Raw genomic sequence first — 21,526 nt, forward strand, 5'->3', positions numbered from 1 at the left:
ATGCCTTAATCTCATTCCAGTGCTTACTAAGTATGGTATAAATGCTTAAATCTCTATTGATGTCTTAGAGGAGGACAGAAGCTCTCCATCTTCATGCCTGTAGATACTGTGCCAGTATTTGCCATTCTTCTGGGGCTGGGAAGCAAAGGATGATGCTGTAGGACATGCACCTTGTCTCGCTCCCCACCATATGGGCATGTACTTTATTTCCATCAACAACAGTGGAAAGAAGCATCTGGCCCCTTATTAACTCACTAATCAAGTATGAACAGGAAGCAAGGCCCAGTGTTACCCAAATGAGGAATGGGAGCACAATTAAAACAACCCCACAGATGCTCTGGTTATGTGTCTGTGTTGGATCCCAGCCAGAACAAACTGTCAGCTCTGCAGAAAAGTTGCCAAGCCCTCCACGATAAAATCAACGCCATAAAAATGTTATAATTAATGATTTCCCTCTAACATCTATGGATGCCTTTAAGTTATTGTCTCAGGGATGTTTTCTGCTGAGTTGGAAAGGTGCCTGTTTCCATATTTGATGTTGTCTCTGAGGATCAGCCATCAGCCCACTTGTTTAACCTTGGGCAGTTATGAAGCATGTTCATTTACATGAACCTCACTGAGATTAACAGGCAGGCTCAGGAGCATGGGCCAACACCTGCAGAAGCAATTTCCCTGTCAGTTTGAGTGGCAGTATCTTTTCCTGGCTCAGGAAAAGGTCTTTTCCTTATTCACCTCCTGTGAGTAATCCCTGATTTGGGGATCCTGGGCTTGTCCTGGAGGAGGCACGCACAAGTCTGCAACTGAAGTAAAAGGCAAAGTGCCTACGTGGGACCTTCCAGGACTTTTCATTCTATTACAGATTCCAGGTGGAAGCTGCACGTCTGGCTGGGCCACAGGTACTGCCTAAGCTTGAGCAGGACATTCTCGTTGGTCTGCACTCCTCTGGGACATCTTTGGTGGCTGCCTGAGTCAGGGTATGTTTAGTCTGCTCCAAATGCAGGCTTCTGTCAGCAGGGATGGATTTGCTCCATCTCCATCCTTGGCTTTGTGGGTTCCTTCCACCTCCCTTGTATCCCACACAGCTTCTGTGAGCCAGATCAGTGCAGTCATCCATGGGAAAACCAGTTATTATTCATAACTGGTAGATTTTAACATTATTCTTTCACTGACTCACAAAGTTGGTCCAGCTTACCACACACTTGCATGGTCGCTGGACTCTAAGGAAGGTGTAGGTGGCAGCAGAAAGAAGTTCACAGAAAACTTTGCTTTGTGACAATTTCTGAATTTTGAAATATGGAGGTCAACTTCTCAACAATTTCAAGAAGAAAAAACTTTTTATGTAGTTTGTTTTCTTACAGAATAAATAGAAACTATTTACCACAAGTAATTAAGTAAAGGGGTTTAAGTTGCAACTTCTGAAATTTTAAAAAGCTCAATGATTAATTCAAGCTGACCTTCCCCCCTCTCTTCAGACTATTAATTTGAAAACTTTTTTTTTCTAGATTTCTCTTACATTTTCTCCTAGTTGGAAATACATGAACTTCTTTCTTTCTGAAAAATATTTCTGGGATGAGAAAATTGCATATTGTCTGGTTTAGTTTGCTCAGAACTAGCCATTTACTTTCACCTGGGGTCAGCTCAGGAGCAAAGGACAAGGATTCCATCTGTAAAGGCTTTGAATACAAAGGTGTCTGTACTGAAGGATTTTGTTTGGGTCCAGATTTAGCTAGATGGCATTATCCATAATATCCTTTGTGCAGTGGCAGTGGGCATGCAGTGAAGTAAGAAATACTGTGTGGATGGCCTGGTGTCAGACTATTAACTTTCATATGCACCAATACTCTGAACACTGCTGGAGACTCCATTAGGAACAGTTGATCTATATTGCACTGTAAAATGCATTATCTCATTTATGCTGGTACAGTGCCTACAGGAGCTGCAGTCAGGGCTGGGAAGTGAATCCTGGGATGGTGAAAGAGCTGGAGGAGGAGTGAATGGATCCTGTGGCCAGTAAGGGACTGCAGGGACCTGATTTTTGTGACCATGGGACCCTCTTTGAGTGTCAAGGACTGTTAGGAAGTGTTGAGGTGGGATCCACCCAGCCAAATGAGGCAAAGGCATTTTTGCCAATGTGCTGGCAAAGCTGCTGGGCAATCTTTAACCTAGGGATGGACAGAGAGAGCTGGTGACAGTGACACAAATGAGGGAATAACAGCCAGACTGGCAGGCAGGAGATGCATAGCTGGGGTGTGCTGTGGTGGAGAGACACACTGTAGGGACAGGATGGGAAGGTGAGGAAGGGGAACTCTCTCCTTGCTTAGGGATGGGAAGGTGTGGAGCTCTGCCCTGTAGCAGAAAATGGACAGGCTGTGCTGGAGAGCAGCTGATGATGGGGATGCTGTGCTGGGTGTCAGCTACAGACACATGACTGATGGCAAGAACATCTAGAAGCAACTGTAACTAAAATTACTTGAACTTTTCATTTTTAAAGCTCTCTCCACTTCCTTCCAATTTGGGAATGACATTTTTCAAGTCTGAACTCCTCTCAAAACTATTTTTGGAAGGTCTGAACAAAAACAGTTTAGCCATCTTTGTGTAAAATGACTGCTAGGCAAGTACTCGGCTATGACATGTTTTTGGCACAGAGCTGTTGAACAGCTTTAGGGCCTCATTGGAAATGTCCAAGAGTTTAAAATCATCAGATAATTATTACTGGTTATAATAATCCTTAGAGACTCCGCCCAGCAGTCAGGGATTTAAAGCACTGGAGAGTCTGCAGACAGGAATGAAAAGCAAGTCCTTGAGGATATGCCAGAGAAATTTTCCAGCAACAATTCCTTGGTATCTGCATGTCCAGGCGTGAGCAGGACACAGCAGTGAAAATGTTCCTGAGCTGGCAAAGCGTGGTCAGCTATGGAGATTTAATTGGCTGTGGATCCACACTGCTGCTGGCATTTGGCACCTGGTGTGAAGGAACTGGAGGGATGGACAGGAGCTGCCATCCCCACTGGACAGGGGCTGCAGCAATCCCAGCACTGCAGTCTCCAAACTCATTTGCCCAGACTCTCCATTTTAGGCTGTGTATGAGAATTATTCAGGGGAGTATTGCAAAAATGCGGCTTTGATGTGAAAAGTAGAGTGTTTGTTTTGGGGCAGTTGTGGTTCTCACCCCTCAGAGTAAAGCCCAGGAGTAGGGAAGTACTTGGCATTTGGGCAGTGAGGTGGGCTGTCTAAAAGGAAAGTTTTAAATTTGCCAGGAGATGGGAGAAATTATGTTGCACTTCCCACTCTGGTTTTGATCTTGTTACACCAGCATGAGTGAGTGTGAAATTAGATCCTCTCCTTATAGGAACCTTCCAGATTAGTTTCACTTGATACACTTTTGCTTTCATTATTAGAGCTACATTTGTCCCAAACCTTTGAAGTTGGAGCTACTTCCAATGTCCATGCTCCATGAATTCCCCTATCTCACTGGTGCCTGTAAAATAACACTGTGCCTCCTGAAGACACAAATGTGGAGGAGCTTTGTATTTGTGGGGAACACGGTGTCCCCTGGAGCTGTTCATCTCAGATCAGTGCTTTCTGAGGCTCCTCCTGATCAAAGCTGTGAAATGCTGCTCCAGAGAAACATTGGTAACATTGAGGCAAATGGACACTCTTCCCTGAAACTTTTGGATTAAAAAGTTCTTGGACATTTTTCAGTTAACTGTTTATTTCATGGATTGAAATTAATTTGAACTTTTAAAAACCTGACATCATGTGACCTTTCAACTCATACACTGCTGAATTAGAAGAAGAGAAGCCTTTATTTATTGCTGCCAAGCTGTTCTCGTTCAGTTGTATTAAAATGAAATATATTTGGGCATAAAAGATGACAGCTCCTTTTCATGGCCTCTTACTGTATTTTTGCTGTGGCTGGTCAGATGCTTTTATCTCAAGCTTTGTTCTTTGCAGTGGAAAAAAAATCAGAGGATTTAAGAGAGTGATAGAGTTTGCAGAGAAAATAAAATTTTCACACAATACTTGGTGCTGCTCAAGAAATGGGATTTCATGCTGGCAAAGCTCTGTGCTTTGTTGGAGCTCTTGTTGACAGTGATGGGCTTTGGGGTTCCTCCTGCAGCTGGGCCACCCTCCTGTGGCACAGGTATTCCTTGGAATATGAGCAGAGGATCCTGAGCAGCAGGCTGAACCTGTGGGGGCAGCTCAGGTGGGGTTCCCATGCCAGGACCCATCCTGGATGGAACCAGAGGCATGCTGGAGGTACATGGAAAATGGATCAGCTGAAAGAACATCTCTTCATGACAGCTGGGAAGGGAAAACATGGAGAACTTGAGTGGGGAAAAGTCCACGTGTAGCCCATGATGGATAGGAGCAGAACTTTTATTGTGGTCAAGTACAGCTGGCAGTTCGAGGAGAGCATTAGCAGTAAGAACAAAGTGACAGTGTTTGATTTAACCATTCTAGCAGCAACTTTTAAACAGGACTAAGAGCAGAAAATAATCCTTGGTCTGGTCCTCTGGCATTGGCAGGAAAATGCCGAGGGAGCCGGCTGGGACAGTGATGTGGGACAGGTTCTGCAGCTGCCTGTGCAGAGCAGCTACAACCCTGTGATCTGTCAGTGCTGGCATTAACTACTTCAATTTTCCCCTCAAGAGCTAGAAATCTTCTTTAATACTACATAATTCTAAAATTGCAGAGCTGGAGGTAGGAAGGGCCCATTAAGCGAGGCAGCCTCCTCTGCCCGCAGGGGGTTTGTTCAGGGGGAACTTTGTGATTGAAAAATAGGGATTCAACCAATTACTCACCTAATAGTTTCAGTTCATCCACCTCTGCCTCTGAGATCTGCCGTCTCATCTTTCTTTGTAAGCAGCATGAATGGATTATCAAGTTTCATTCTCAAATCATCTGCAAGGCAGATTTATGCAGAGTCTTTGTATCTCTAAGCGAATTGGGGAATGTGAGTCTCTTGCTACACTGCGGCTGAGTATTCTTAGGGAAGGTGTATAAGCAGCCCAAGCCTAATTCCTGTGAGGGGTTTAGCTCACGACGTGCGACTTTCAGCCGGAGTAAGGAGCTGCCCTCAGGCTCGGTGCGAGCCCGTCCGTGCCTGCGAGCTGCGCTGAGCCGAGGCGGCGCTGCCCGGCGGTGATGTAATGCGTGTGACCTCCCGCCAGCCGCGCTGCTGGATGCACGGGCGGCTGCGTTTGTGCCTCCATTCGGCGGGCCGCGGCGGCCACCGGCCGGGAGGGCCCGGCACGCTGCCGCAGGTGTGTCCGTCCCTCGGGTGTGTCCGTCCCTCGGGTGTGTCCGTCCCGCCGCCGCCCCGGGACGGTCCCGGCCGCGCTGGCGGGCATCGGCCGGCAGGGGGCGCCCGCGAGCCGCGCGGGGCCCGCGCCGCCCCCGCCCGCACGTGGCGCGCGCCCCGCTGAAAAGCCGCGAGCGGCCCCGCGCCCGCCACTGGCGCCGGCAGCGCCCGCTCCGCTCCGTCCTTCCCGCTCATTGCCGCTCATTGCCGCCGCTCCGCCGCCGCCCGGCCCGCTCTGCACACCGCCATGGTGCGCGGCATCGGCACTTCGCATCCTCCCCTGCATCCCGCAGCCCGGGGGCGGCGGGTACCGTGAGAGCCACCGCGCATCCCTGGCGCTGCGGCGAGGACCGGGCGCACGCAGCTGGCGCTGACCTGTTGCAAGAGCCGAGCTTGTCTCGGGGATCTTATTGTCTAGATCATTTTTCTTTTTTCTTTTTTTTTTTTTTTTTTTTCCTTCTCGACAGGGGAAGTTTGCTCCCCAGCCTGTGGCCCGGCTTCCTCCACACCCTTTCCTCCTCCTTTTCCTCCTTTTTTCCAGGAGCCGCTGCCTGGGGCCAGAAGAGGTCTCCCTCGTCCCCCCCGGCCCAGCGCTGGAGCTGGGGGCACCCCGCGGGCTCCGGGCTCGCCCTTTCTCCGGGCGGCGGCGGCGGGGCGGCCCCGGGCGTGCGGGGAGGCTCCGGGAGTGCCCCGGACTGCCGGGCCGCCACCATGTCCAAAGTGGCGGCGGAAAGTTGCGGAGCAGCGCCGGCCGAGGACTTGTCCAAGGTGTCGGACGAGGAGCTGCTGAAGTGGAGCAAGGAGGAGCTGATCCGCAGCCTCCGCCGCGCCGAGGCCGAGAAGATGAGCGCGATGCTGGACCACAGCAACCTCATCCGCGAGGTGAACCGCCGCCTCCAGCTCCACCTCGGCGAGATCCGCGGCTTGAAGGTAGCGGGGTGGGCAGGGTGGGACCCCTGAAGTTTGTGCGGTGTCTCCCGCCGGGAGCAATCTCGTCAGGTGGATTGTCTGGGAGGAGCCGCTCCCGAGAACCGCATGAAAAGTGGATGGAGACGGGGGTGAATAGCGTCTGATCCCTCTTAATAATCAAAGTATCCGGCTGAGGGATGACCGGCTATTCGGCAGGCTGTGGGGCACGGCTGGTTTATGCTCTGCCCCGGTATTCTTTTGGGTTGATAAAAACGCTGAAGTCTTGTCAGCTTTGTGTTAGACTTCCTTGGTTGTGAGTGAGGTTAAATGATCCTGCCTGAAGTGCACAGAAATAAGGGTTTCTGTAGCTCACGCTGTTTTCTGTCACTATTTTCAGACAGACTTTGTCAGGCAGGCAGGCTGGTAGGCTGCTGGAGAGAGCTGGTCGTTTCCAGGATGCAGTGCAGCATGTGGCAGGAGATGGCAAACCCTTGGGCTCGGGTTTGGGATGATCAGAACCAATCTTTAATGTCTGAAAAGACATCTGGTAACACATCTCTGATCAAGCCATTCTTAGTTGTGTGCTCCTGCAGGCTGCAGTCAGAGGCAGAACAAGTCTGTAGTGGCTTATCCACTCTTAATTTCACTCTCTTGGTGGATGAGAAGCTTAGTCCCTAATGCTTCCTTCCCGCTTCTGAAGACTGGGAAGAAAGTGTTACTATTTACAGAGCAATACCTTGCTTGTGGATTATAGACCTAGAAAGTTACCTTCGAGTAGGCAGGACTACAGAGCACGTTCTGGCTTACGGCTTTGGGAATTTTCAGGAAATTCCTTCAGTGAGGTGAGGTTGGAGGGAAGGAGAAAAGAGACAGAGATGCAGTGTGGGCTTTTGAATTATTACAGGAAAGTGCATTAGAGGAGAGTTCTGCACGTGTAGAATGGCTTTAAATGAGAGAATTATTGAGAAAGTGTCTTTGATAATAGCATGGCATGAAATAAAGAGCTTGTGGGGGAAGACAGTTCCTGCCTCCCAAGTTTTTGTGTTCTGCAAAGGATGTGTGTCCCTTTGGTGGTGTCTGAGGGTCAAAAAAGACCCACCCGTTTTGAGTAAAACTGAAGCTCATATTTTAAAAGTAAGTTCAGTTACAACAATAGTATCTTTCTCCCAGTTACATGCAAAAGTATTTGGATTTCTGCATCTCTCAGATAACTGACCAAACACACTTCAGGTGGGTAGGACAGAGTCACAAATTCCTCTCTTGATTCCAAACTTCTTGAGTCTTGTTTGACTTCCTCCTTTTGTTCAGATGCCTCAGCTGGAACTTTCAGAAAGAATCTGGGAGAAGGAGGTTTTTTTTGAACCCTGTGTTGGTGTCTGGGAATCTCCCTCCTTTGTCCTGTGTGCAATAACTGCTCCATGAGTAAGAATGACCAGCTGGATGGGTGTCTCCTGCTTCCTCACTGAGGAATTGTGGACTTCCACAACTTTTTTTTATTTTATTTTTTAATAAAATAAAATGATCCCACTGTGGGATCATTTCAAACATCTCTCACTAGCAGAGGTTTTTAAGAACACCTTAAAGCCTCATTGATATTTTTCTTTCCATTGTCAATTACAGGTTGAAATTGTTAAAATTCCAAGTTACTTTGAGGCAAAAATCAGACAAACACAGGCATTCATGCACCTAAATCCAGTGAAGTTACAAAAGCTGAAATGGTATTTCCATAAGACTGACTTTTTAACAACTTTAGCTAATCTCTGGTTGTAATGTCATACATAAGGAATGGATGTGTAGGCGATGGGAGAAAGATAAATATGGTCACAAGTCCAAGCTAGAAGGATAAAATACTGAAAATGCTTTTATTCTGCTGAAGTAATGCCCAGAACATTTTTACTTCAGAGCATTTGCTTCAGACTGCTTCTCACTTAAGGCAGGGCATAGAATCATGTACTTCATTTTGTTAAGGGTGAAAAAAAATCTATTTAAGCAGATTATTTCATTTCAGAGTGGTTGAAGCAGTCCTGGTTAAGTGATAACTGACAAGGCTTTTATGCCAATCAGAAACAAAATCCAGTGAACCCCTCTCTTTAAAACCTCTCTAAAATGGTCGTCTTTATATGTGACTATGCTTTAGGGAGTATAAATGTTAATAATTAATTATTTAAGAGAGATTACAATTTCTGATGTACCTTGCACTTTTATTTAGCAATAACTCGCAGGTGAATATTTCTCAGGGGAGCGAGATCATCATGAGAGCACTTACAATCTTTGCCCAATTTGGGAGCTAAATTGCTCTGGTATTTAGCATGAAAATTAATTAAGCACCTGAAACTTTTCTGCTGTATCAGAAATTAGAAATTAGCTCCAAGCTAAGGGAAGTTTTTGCTGGACAGCAGCTTTGTTTGCTCAAAGCATGGGGCTGTTACAACGTGCCAGATCTACACATGGAATTATTTATGCCTCACTGGAGTGCTTAAACATGAGTTTGCAGCAGTGCTGTCCACTGGCCTGTGTAACAGTTTAACATCAATTCCTTTAGACACCCCTCTGCCATGATGATCTTTCTTTTAAAGGACATCAACCAGAAGCTGCAGGAAGATAACCAGGAGCTGAGGGACCTCTGCTGCTTCCTGGATGACGACCGGCAGAAGGGCAAGAGGGTGTCCCGCGAGTGGCAGCGGCTGGGCAGGTACAGCGCCAGTGTCATGCACAAGGAGGTGGCCTTATACCTGCAGAAGCTGAAAGAGCTGGAAGTGAGGCAAGAAGAAGTGGTTAAGGAGAACCTGGAGCTGAAGGAGTTGTGTGTGTTGCTGGATGAGGAGAAGAGTGGAGGAGCGGGCAGCCGGAGCTCCATCGACAGCCAGATCAGCCTGTGCCAGCTGACTGCCACCAGCGCCTACATCAGAGATGTTGGGGATGGCAGCAGCACCTCCAGCACGGGCAGCACAGACAGCCCAGACCATCACAAACACCACCCAAGCACCAGTCCAGAACACCTGCAGAAACCTCGGGGGGAAGGAAGCCCTGAGCATCAGAAACACAGGAGTATCAGCCCGGAGCACCTGCAGAAGCCCAGGAGTTCTGGCAGTCCTGATCATCACCTGAAAGGGCCGAGCCCCGAGCATCACAAAACCATTGTCAAAGTACCTGAACAACAAAAGCACAGCAGCAGCAGCCCAGAAACTATCCCAAAGCACGTTTTGAGTAGTAGTCCTGAACACTTTCAAAAGCAGAGGCCCGGTGGTAGCCCTGAGCACCAAAAGCACAGCGGTGGCAGCCCAGATCACCTTCAGAAGCACACGCCCAGTGGAAGTACAGAGCACCTGCACAAGGTGAGGGGTACGAGCCCAGAGCATCTCAAACAACACTATGGAGGGAGCCCAGAGCACCTCAAACACCTCAGCGGAGGCAGCAGAGAAGGGACCCTCAGGAGACAAGTGACAGATGAGCTCTCCCCTCACCACAGGAGTTTGTACAACGGAATGAATGGTGGGTCAATACTTGGAGCAAAAGCTCCCTTTGAAAATTGCTAAGGTAGTTTTGGTGTTATTCCAGCTATTTCTGCAGCAGGAATGATGTTTGATGTGAAATGAAAGGCAATGAGTCCGGTGTTACCATTATTCCTGTAGCAGATGATTTCACTGGAGTACACATTTGTCCATCCAGCAGGTGTGGGGTAGATAAAGAAGTAGGGGGAAAGTTCAATTTTGAGTGTTGGTGTAGGGTACCAAGGAGAAGATCTCAGCCCTGACCCTGCTCTGTGGTTGGTAGATGTAAACTGTTTGTCCTGTGTTTGCATAAAGAGGAATTGCATTATGTTTCTTGTCCTGCGTATATCTGAGTCAGCAGAGTGGAGGTGAGTGTCTCCAATTTCATTTCCAACTTCTTAATCTGCTTTGTCTGTAACTTTAAAGGTTTTAAAATTTCCCGTTTATTGATTGAAGGCTTCTTTTAGCCTTATCCATAAACTTTGGAAAAGACCCCAGATGAAGAGTGGGCTCAATAGAAATGAATCTGATAACTCCTTTCAAAGCCTTGAGTTTGCATATTTTTAATCATAACAAATTAAAAATTTAGGAAGATCAAGAAGGGGTTTCTTTGCTGTTGTTATTGCTGCCTTTTAGAAAGGTTTCCAATGAACATGCTTAGTTTTTAAGCACAGTGTATCCTGGCTGATGGAAATAAATTGTCTTAGGAGAGTCACAACGTAAGTATCTTGTTATTTTGAAAGCTACAAAGTTCAGCCATCCTACTCTGCCGTGGAAAGAACTCATTTTAGACTTACCACAATTCCTATAGCTGGCTACTCTTTATTTCTTCCATGTGCTTTAGGAAGTTCTCATGAAGGCAATTAGTGTCCTAGTTGAAACCCTTTCCTCAGACCTTTACACTTTGATTTGAAATCAGGCTCTGCAGAAAGTGATGGTTTTGCCTTAGCAAATTGTCTTGGGTGGAGCTCATGTATTTTCCATTTCATAAGCAGCTGTGAGAAGCTGTGTTGGCATCAGTGGAAGTGACCACTTGTTGGATCTGCTTGTGAGATGGGTGCTGTCCTCAACCTTTGTCACACTTGCACAATGCCTTCAGTTAGCCCCTCTCTGCGGGGGCAAATCCACATGGTTTTCAGTGAAATGTGTATTTTTGACAGGGCTGACCAACTCCAACGTGGTAAGTGTAGAGACTCCTGTTTCTAAAGACTTGGAAATGATTAAAAAGGTGAGTGTGTGACAAATATATGAAGATGTGCAATACAGAAGTTATTCAAATTGATCTTACACAACTTCCATTAAATGCTGTATTTTTCTCTATTTGGATTTTTGGGTTTACTATTGACCTTCTGTGAGTAGCATGAAGTATGGAAGCAGACTTCCTAAAAATGACTTGTTTCTTGCACCCATGATGTTCATCAGTCCACCACAGTTTATGTAGGAAGGTGATCCAAGGGTTTAAGTATGTATTTTTAAAACTCATTCACAGGGGAAGGAAGATAAGGGTTTTCTGCTACCAGCACTGTAGACTTTGTTTTTATTTTTTTTTCCCCCAAGTAGCCTTGTTAAGAATCATTTTCCTAACAGTGCAGTGAAAGCAGTTGTTACTTTATTCCTGAGTTGACTGGCATCCATTGTGCAGCATATTTCAGCTGTCAAAAGATTGGACTCAGGCCACAAGGTGCTGGAGAGGGCAGCTGGTGCTCTGGGAGGCTCTTTATTGACTTTAATCAGAGCTTTGCCTGCCCTGTGCTTTACAGAATCACTTTTACAGAGAAGTCCTCTTTGGTTTGACAACTTCTCTCACCAGAAAGTTGTCAAACTTCTGTTCTTTCATATTTATATAATTTGATGCAATCTTGAGGTTTAATTCTGACATCTGTCTGACCTTGATCAAACTTGGTAAGACTCTTGACAGCTCTGCTGTGAAGAAAAGGGTTTAAACTTAAGGGAAATCTTGGCCTTCACAGCAAGGCTGAATCCTTCTGGGTATTTTGTGTTCTGATTTTGTCAGCTACTGTAAAGTCGTGGGGAACAGTTAATAAGGAAGTGGTAAAAGTGCTGGTCATTATAAATTGTTACTGTTGTGAAAATAATGTGTAAATCTGAATTTGGATGTTCTGTGTGTACCTGACTCTGCCAGCTGAGAGTAGGCAATAAAAATCCTGAGTTGTTGTAAGGAATGCTGAGATTGTGACAATGGGAGTTAGGAAATGGCCTGGAAACCTGGCTCTAAACTCTGATGAGCAACACAAAAGGACAATATTTGTTTGTGATCCCAAAGTCACACAGTACATACAGTGTTATCTCACATTGGTGCAATCCAGTTTGTTTTCAAATCTGGAGTATCTCTAGCTGGCAGATGTTTTCACATCTGTGTCATGAGTTTGCACAAGTTCTGAACTTACTGTAGTTCTTGTGGGCTGTCATGTGAGCAGTGAAGAGTGAAGTGCTGGTGACCCTAAATGATGAATGGCAGAGACAAACATGTTTTGATATTTAAAGGACTACAATAAAATATTTTAACTACGTAGTCAGAATTTAGCAGAGTCAGTACAAGCCTGTCCCATCTTCCTTGGTCTGAGCTGGGCTCTGAATCATGTCTGAGAGAAGTTATTCCTCTGCATGTCAAACCTCATTCCAAAAGTGCTGTACTCTCTACCTGGAACTGCTGTTCCTAATTGGAAGCATGCTTGGCACCAGCCTGGTATTCCTGGAGAAGTGGGAGCTTCTAGCAGCTGCCATTTAGCTGGATTTGCAATGCTGTCAGCGCCTGGTGAGCACAGGGAAGCAGTGGATTCCACAGGGGGCTGTTACCCAGCTCTCCCAGAGCTGGGGCTGGAGGTAAAGGTGTGTGGGATGGAGCAGAGAGTTGGCAGGGTCCTCACAGAGCGGGGCTGCAGTCAGAGCAGTTGCAGTGTAACATTCCAACGCCATCAGAAATGTGATGTGCAGCTGGAGCTGCTTTGCAGGATGTGTTTATGCATTAATCATTGGCCTTCATGCATGTTTTAAGCTATGGGGGAAGTTACCTCAGCCTCTCTCTCACAGCTGGAGGAATAAAGGATGAGGTGATAACATATCCTTTCATAATTCTTCTCATCTTCTATGCTCAAAGGTTTGATCTTGGTATTTTTTCTTGTATGACATGTCAGCTTTCATTTATAAGATTTATAAGGCTTTAAAAATACCCTCTACTTCATGGTTCTCCTACATATTTTCCTGAAATGAGTGTCCTTAGACTTTGGAGTGACAGAAAATGGGATGGGAGAGCTAAATTTGGCTTGGTGCCTGTTAATTGAAAACACATGTATTTAATTCTAGAGGTTTTAACCAAATAAAACATAACAATCTTTTGCAGTAATCACACCTAAATGTTCTGGTAATGAGATCAGAAGTATTTGGGATAGAAAGACTGCTGAAATTAGATGAGAAAATACCAGCAGTAAAAACATTTTGAGAAGAGAGCATTAATAGACCCTAGAAGAATACTTGACAATTTAGCTGTGACACAGATATCTGGGGTGTAAGTGCCTCTATAAATTGATCTGCTTTCAGCATTTGCAGTCTGAGTGTTGGTTTTTTAATCTGATTTATTTTCAACTTTCTATTTTAAGAAGTCCTTTGTTTTACTCTGAGCTTTGACTTCTGTGTGAAAGGAAGGTATCCAAAGGCTTTCATGTGTGCCTCTTGCTTCCTGCTGAGGTTATTAACGAAGAGAAGTCAAACTGCTGACTAACACCTCCTGTACTGCTGGAGGTGTGAGGGCTCTTACAGAACAAATGCAGCATCACCTCTCCTTGAGCAAAGGTGTTTGTAGGCTAAACAGAGACTCAGCATAAATTTTGGACTCTTTCTCTTATAAATGCATTTGTGAGAAGGAAAATTAAATTAGAAAATGCTGCACTGAGTAAAAAGGGGAAACCGCAGTGTGACTCCAGAGAGGAAAAAACCTCCTAAAAATGTTACTGAGTTAACTGATACCCTCTCTGTGCAAGCAGCTCCCCTTTGCTGGCTGAGGAGTGGCATGATGTCATGTTTCCATGGATGTTTTCTTACACTTCCTGTTTCTTCAAGTTGAAATGGAAATAATCTGCCTGTCATTAATGGCACTGCACAGCGCTCTGTGTGTGATTTGACCTGTCCTGGTGGCAGCCAGCACTGCACAGCTGGGAGCCTGGGGCAGCATTGCTTACTTTTCAGAGTGTAACCAAAGGTTACGAGGATCAGTAGAATTGTTTTTTCCTTGACAGTATGGAGCGGTGTTATGTTTATTTCAGGTATTTAATTTAGAAGTGTAGAGCTCTGAAGCTTTGTCAATCAGAGTCTTTCAATTGAGCTCTGTAGGTTTGATGTCAAACTTGTAAATTGGTTCTAGCTGTTAGACACTGTAAGAGAACTGGGGCATGAGTTGTGAATATGGATGTGACTACAGCACACTGTATTTATTATCCAACTTGTTTTTTTGGGAGTGATTTATCATGTTGAAAATGTGTTTTGTAGTATCAAAACAATGAACCTACTAGAAACCCACATTGTAGGACTTTTGGGAGAGGTTTATAATTCCATATCCTTAACTTTTCTGACATAACTCCTTTTGATGGGAATGTTTTAGTGTGCAGTGGATCACTCTTCCAGCAAAACTCTGAGTATGTTAATGGCAGAGTGATGTCTCTCCTTATGGAGAGTGGTCTGGTTTCACAGGTTGTCTGGATGTTCAGCACTGATTCCTGCCCAGCTCAGAGGCTGATCCAAGGTGCTGGGGGCAGGGCTTGCCCTTGGGTGCTGTGGCACTGCTGGCTGCAGTGGGATGTGCAGGGAGACTCAGCTGCACAACCCCTCCTGCTGCAAAACTGAGAACACCCCAGCACCTTCTGGGAAGCCACTGCTTGCAAGTTTTATTGGCTTTTCCTTTCTCCCCGAGGCTGCATATCCTGCTACACAGGCGGCTCTGTTTTGCACTGAGGAGTTAATGCTCATTCAGCCGTTCTTGAATGGAACAGAACAGAGACATTCCCTTTAAGGCATCTCCAGTGTACCTGGTCTCTCTGGGAGCAAGGTCCCTGTCGGTCGGTGCTGCCGCCAGGGATTTGGGGGCTGCTCCCGTGGTTCCCACAGCAAAGCCCCGTGCGGTGACTCCCTGCAGCCCCGGGAGCAGTGCCCGTCTCTCCGAGCGGGACGGAGGGGAGGTGCCGTGCTGGCCGTCTCTCGTGACGTGTGGCCGTCTCTCGTGTCTGGAGCGTCCCCTGGAACTTCCCTGACCCCGGGGCTCCGGGAGGGAAGGGCGGCTGATCGATCCTAGCGCTGGGACCGATCGTGTCCCCGCAAACACCCTGCGAACCAGCCCTGCTCCCACCCCCTGACTGTGGCACTGCTACACCTGGGATGGAGCTGCATATTAATCGTTCTTCTGTTTTCTTTATTTCGTTGGGCGTTTCTGAGAAACAATGTATTTTCTGATTGGTGAGTGGGAGTTTGTTTTGGTGCATACAGGAAACAGCAGAGAGGCTTATTTCTTTTTCATGGAGACTGGTCAAGGTGTGAGCCACTTGCCTTTACCTCAGAGAGTTCATCAGGAGTTTGCATGGCTGTTAGTGTTGTCTGTCTGAAATAAGTGGGCACATTTGTGTGTTATTCTGGGGTTTTTTTGGTGCCAGAATGGCAAATCCTCACATTAAAGCCTGGCCCGAGTCCTTGCGTAGAAAGAGTACCTGAGCTCAGGGCCTCGTGTATCAGTTCTTCACACACCTTTTGGAGTTAGTGTTGTGAGTTTAGAACAGTAAAATATGGGTTTAGAAATATTAGTGATTAAATTGTAAAATTCTCTGAACTATAGCACTTAGAATACAGTCAGTATATTACAGTAATTTTTGGTGAGTGCTGCTTGTTTTAAGACATTCAGCCTTGTAGTGTATATTATGCTTGCCAGTCAAAATGTCCTGTCTCTTCTGTTCACCTATTAATGGTTTTTTTGTTTGTTTTAAAATTTTATTATGAAGTTAACAGTGGAGAGTTGTGTAGGCTGTGCAGGGGTTGGAGCTGAATGGGTTAAGAGCTAGGGAAGAGTGTGGTAGGCAGGGTAGTGTGAGGTTCACATTTTGTACTGCCACACACACAGAGTGCAGAGATGTTGACAGGAGTAAGGGACAGCAAGGCATTCCAAATTACAGGGTATTTAATGAGCTATAATAAAGCCTTGTGTACATAAGAAAATGACTGGCAATGAAAATTCATTGGCTTCTGAGCTAGTAAGTTATGTCTTAATTAGTAAACTGAAGCACAGCTTATCTTGGGTCATATTGTCATGTGCAGAGATATATAGTTACTGAGGGAGCACTGAGAATTATCTTCAAGTCATGATCTTGATGTAAATCTTGTCTGCCTGGGCTTCTTCACTTGTTCTAGGGTGGTCTCTGTGAACAGAATCAGCTAGGACTGAAACATAGCTTTGAATTTTTGCTTATTGCAGAAAGCAGTGCAATAATCTGTTTGAGGGAATGAGTTATACAAGTATAACATGGGGGGTGAAGGGCATCAACTAAAATTGTCTTAAGAAAAATAAGCAATAATGATATTACTCTGTTTATTTAGTGGACTTGTACATTTATTTTTAAGTGTTTTTAATTCTGCAAGGCACACAGAGGAGGGTCAGGATTGTAATCTGTGTCCATGAGCATTTGGTATGCAGCATAGAAGTGTGTGCAAATTTATTGATTGTGAATGGGAAAGCTGCTATCTTGAGCTAGGCTGTCTTAAAAGATGAACAGTTCTGTGAAGGCTGTGAATAACAAATAGTCTTAGTTCTACTCCTCATTTCTGCTATAAAATTTTGGGCATATTTGCATTGTTTCTCTAACATTCATGGGGAGTGAAGAAGGCAGCAGCTCTGGACCTGACCTGTGTAGTTCAGCAAGAACATGCTTTTTCTACTCTTTATTTTTTATTTCCATGATTCATGAGAACTTTACTGGTTTGTGGAAGTCCATATAATAAATGAAGTGGTTATTTGGACCAGTGAAACAGCAGTGTTCAAGCACTGTCAAGAGTAAAAGGTGTGTCTGAAAAAGCACAGTGAGCCGTGTGGCAACCAACAATATGGAATGTCTCCTAAAGGTCTCCATTTTGGTACTTCCTCAAGGTTGCATGAATTATTCCAGAGCCTTTATGCCTATGATATTAAACACCTCTAATCTGATCAGTAGTGAGATAGCTCCTTCAAATGTTTGACCTCAAAACTCACCAGATTTCTTTCACTGCATCTCTCTAAACTCCTGCGAGCTGTGAAAATTTGCCTTGATCAACAGTGGAGCTTCTACCTGTGACTTGGACTCAAAGGAAAATATCAGTGCTTTCTACCAAGGGTGCAAGGCTGATTCATCACCCTCTGATAAGCTCCCATTTAGGCCAAGTGCAGCTAAGCCTGGAGAAAAGCATTGATTCCTGACCCACATCCCCTCTTGGCTCCTGAGCCTGTTTTTGGTTTACAGTGAACAAACTTTAATGATGTTCAAAATCCATCTTATGACTTTTGTGGTTAGCAAACATTGCTGAGAACATTAAGATGAGCCTCTAAAAATAGTGTTGGATTATGAGAAACAAAAAGAACATTCCATTGGAGGCAGATGAATATATCAAGCACAAGCACATGACTGCTGTGAGACAGAACCTGCACATTGACTCAGATCCTTCCAAGGATTTGAGCACTTCAGTCCTTGCACTGAACTGGGATGCCCAGACAGAACATGATGCTTAAATATCCCTGCTCATGCAGTGCTCTGAATGAAGTTGCTTTTCTGTCACTGACATTCATCTTGTTTGTTTGGGTCCATTTTAGAAATTTATGTAACCTGAAGTTAAATTTTGAATTTTAGGTTTTTGCAGTGTCACTAAGTCCAAAAAGAAAACATGACAAGAAAGCATTCCAGCAATGATTTTTTCCTAACCAGCTCTCCAACCACGGAGACCAAAGGCTCTTCAGTGTTAACTGAGCAGCAGAAGGTACCAAATCTGTCTCCTCCAGGTCCAGGTGCTCAGAACTCTTTCATTCATTCCTGTTGCTGGAACTGGATGCCTGGCCTATCCTCCAGCCCATACTGCTGAGGGCTACATTGTGACCACTTAGAACCATAACATGTGCGCATGTTTTGGAGAAAAGATCCTGAGTTTTTATTGAAACAAATCCTAATTTCAGTGTGAAGACATTGGGATTTCGTGTGTTTTAGCTTCTCCATGAACATAATCAAATGCCAATTTTTTTTTTTCACTTTTGAGCGGACTGGAATGTTCTATTCAGCCTGAATTGCTGGATTGGCCAAGAGCATGGAAGTGACTGATCAGACTGTCTTGGAAGCATGGATCCCAGAATTTTGTGCTGTCAAGCCACTCCATCATCCTGGATTTGTCAAGAATGAGTTGAACGGTGTTGATGCCTTGTATTGATTGCAATATTGCAAGTACAGCCAGTTGTATCCATGGAATCCTGAAAAGGTGGCTGGGGAACCCCAAAAGGAGATGTAGCACAAAAGGATTTGCATGACCCACTTTCTACAGCAATGCAGCTTCAAGTGTATTTACTTATCAGCTGCCACCTGAAGCATGTCCTTCAGGCACTGGAGTCGGTTTCCTGAGCAACTTATTCTATTCCTGTTTCGTGGTGTTTTTATTTTAATTCATTTTTCTTAACTAAAAAAACCTGACAGTTGATTCCAGTGTCACTTTGGAAAATGGACATTTGAAGGATTGGTGAAGAATGTTTAAATGAGAAACAATTTCTGTTGGTGTTGAGAGCAAAATACTGCTGAATTTATCACTGAAAAGATCTTTAGTTTGGATGTAGCAAACCTTGGCTGTGTCTGCTTTGTGCTCAGTAGAGCTGCACTTAGCACATGTATTTTTAAGTCAGTTGATGTTAGATATTAATCCTGCATGTCACTTAAACCTAATATAAGATTTTTGAATATTCCTTGTCCTTGTTGCAGGGGAAACATGATCTTGACTGCAAAGATGCAGTCAGGTGATGCTTGTCCTCAAATTTAACACTTTAAGTGCTTTGAATACCTCCCCAGTTTTGTTAGATTTTGTTGATTTATTTGTTTTTGCAGTGCTGCTCAGAAACCCATAATGATGCACAGGAAGCAAAGAGGCTCTGGAAAATCTTGGGCAAGAATCTGTAGTGAAAGATAAAAGTTACTAGTAGGTTTTTACTCCCTGGAATGAGAAAAATCCAGATAGTGTTTGCATTTTGTTTATTAGGAAGTGCTGTTCCCCAGGGAAGCAGGAGCACTTTCATGCCAAACACTGAGGCTTGCTGGTCTGTGGCTTTGCTCATCAGGTGTCAGGAGAGTTGGCTGCTGCCTGAGCCAGCTGCTTGATTTGCATCTCAGCTCATGGAACTACTGATATGGGGCCCAAGTGCCAAATTTGTGTCCCATTGTGTCTGTGCAAGGCCAGTGGGAAGGGTTCTTTGGGAGAGTTTCTTCACTGCTCCAGAAGTCTCATCAGCAGAGCACAGTCTCAGTTCAGCCACACCCAGAGACATCTGTTGCAAACAGAGATAAATTTCAGCAAACACCGATTTCTCTGTCTAGTGGTGTAAATCAGAAGTGGCTCTTTGCCCCACAGACTGCAGGTACACTTCTGTTTCTGAGCACCATCCCTTCAGCAATCTCAATTCAGTGCTCAGCTTCCAACTGAGATCAGCTCAGATCTGTGGAGAACCAGGGGTGGATGAGATTGTAGACCTTGGCTTGGCATGGTGCTGGCTTGTCACCTGTGGGTCTGTCCATGTCCAGCTCCATCTGTGTTTATTCTCCATGCCTGGAGAATTGCTCTGAATTGCTCTGGTAGCAACCAACCAGCTGGGCTGGAGGCTGACTGTGGGGAGTTGTGGGATTTTGGGGAGAGCTCATCAGACATGTGGGCAGTCAGACCTTGTGTCCTGTTTTGCTCTGGTTTTGAGAACATGTGTTTTTATGTATGTGTTGTGCAGGAAACTTCTCCCTCTGAACAAAAAGCCAAACGCTGAAAAGCCCAAACCCAAGTGTATGTCAGATCTGAAAGCTAGCAAAAGAAATATTTAGTGACATCTATTTTCACAGATTCACAGCTTATTCTGAGTTGGAAGGGACCCACAAAGATCATTGAGTCCAACTCTTTAGTAAGTGGCCTGTGTGGAGATTGGACCCACAACCTTGGTGTTATGTGCTGAATTCACCATCAGAGGGAAAGACTGAAAATCTGTAACACATTGGTCATCAGATTAACAACATTTATGCCTCTTCTGGAAATGGCCTTTGCAGTATGTCTGACCTTTTCAGGCCCAAAAGCTTCTGCTCTGGTTCATGCTGCAGAAGCTTTCTGAGTTCCATGGAGTCCTGTGAGTGTCTGAAAGATCCAGAGCAAGTCTGTGACTCCAGAGGTGGCACTGGGGTACCCAGGGCAGAGGAGGACATTGCAGTTTTGCTTTGCTCCCTTGCTTGCTGTGCAAAGCCATTGGCAAGTCCTGTTCTTGCTCCAACTCCTAATGGTGGAGTTTGAGCCTGCAGAGGGTCTGGGACCAGTGTTGTGTGAGTGAGGAGAGAAAGCAGCTCTGCCCAGAGAGCTTGGCTGGATGAACTCACAGAGTTGTGGCCCTGGAGAGCTCCTGTGTGTGGGCTGGGACAGCAGGGATGTGTGGAACATCGACTGACGTGTGAGAATGCTCCCCTGCTGGCAGCCCAGTCAGAAAAAATGTCTTTATGAAGGTGAGACCTTGATGTGTATAGAGAGCTGTGGGTGTGCTGTTACCCTGAGGAAATGCTTACACCTGTCAGTGGTGACTGGTTCCTGCTTGCAGCTCTTATCAATACTTCTGGAAACAATTTACCAAGCACAGAAATATTGTCATCGTCACCTGTGTGTTAAGAACCATGAGCTAAAGAAAAGACAAGACAGGATTAATCAGCCATCAGGTTTCCTGAGATTTTGCTGCTGATTGTTCCATTGCATCATGTCAGTTTTCTAACAGCTTTATTCTTAGATTAGTCTGTTCTCAGCATGGTGTAAAAACTGGGGCTGAAGTTACTCACATGCCTAGAAAACACCTTTATGAACAATCAGCTCGAGACAAACATTTTCAATGTGTTTCCTTTCAAAATCAACTTTTAAGGCAATGTTCCTTCCTGAATTTCCTGAACTGGTCTAGTGGGAAACAAAGCTATTTTTAATTCTCTTTTGTGTGTGCAGCATTCCTGTTAGAAGCCGTTAATCTATCTTTTGCATTTACAGGGCTGCTTAAAGGTGTCCTGGCATACAAAGTGATTTACAATGGATCCCCACCTGAAGGGCTGTGATAGCTTTACTAGAGGAAGCTCTGTTTTCTGTCCTGTTCCTCATGGCCTGTTTTTACTGTTACAGAGTAGTTGTGTGTCTGTAGTTGTCTTGATTTGGGAAATGAAGATGCAAGTACCAACCAGAGGAATGGGCAGCTCTCTGCTGTGGATTTCAGGCTGCTAACTGGAAAAATCCAGAGGAGCATTTCTCTTCCATCAGAATAAAATTTGAAAATTAATATTCTCGAGCTTAAAAAAAGAGAGAACAGAGTATTTTGGCAAGATGGTCATCTGGCCCTCAGCATCCATCACCAGTGTGGCATATTGTGACTGTGCCAGGGAGGGGGGAAGTGGTGCTTAGCAGATCTAAATCTCCACGGCGAGGCTCGGGTTGAACATCTGTGCCTTGGCAGATGTGGAAGGGAGGAGCTCGGGCTTTGGAGCTGTTCTGGCTGGCTGCCGGCAGGCTGTGCTCTAGCAGGTAGGTGGCTGCTGCTCTCTGTCAAACACTG

At 45.3% G+C, this 21,526-nt stretch overlaps 1 protein-coding gene across 2 annotated transcripts in view; it reads left to right on the top strand.

The window, feature by feature from the left end:
- Positions 1-5,573: 5,573 nt before the first annotated feature.
- The window catches only part of CCDC85A (coiled-coil domain containing 85A), a 68,279-nt gene continuing 52,326 nt past the window's right edge, over positions 5,574-21,526 (top strand). For both annotated transcript variants that reach the window (XM_084203551.1, XM_084203552.1), the window contains exons 1-2: positions 5,574-6,235; positions 8,791-9,706. In XM_084203551.1, coding sequence (XP_084059677.1) covers positions 6,017-6,235; positions 8,791-9,706 — 1,135 coding nt within the window. In that variant the 5' untranslated portion in view covers positions 5,574-6,016. The remainder of the gene's footprint in view (positions 6,236-8,790; positions 9,707-21,526) is intronic.

Source organism: Fringilla coelebs (assembly GCF_963513975.1).
Source record: "Fringilla coelebs genome assembly, chromosome: 3".
Taxonomy (NCBI): Eukaryota; Metazoa; Chordata; class Aves; order Passeriformes; family Fringillidae; genus Fringilla; species Fringilla coelebs.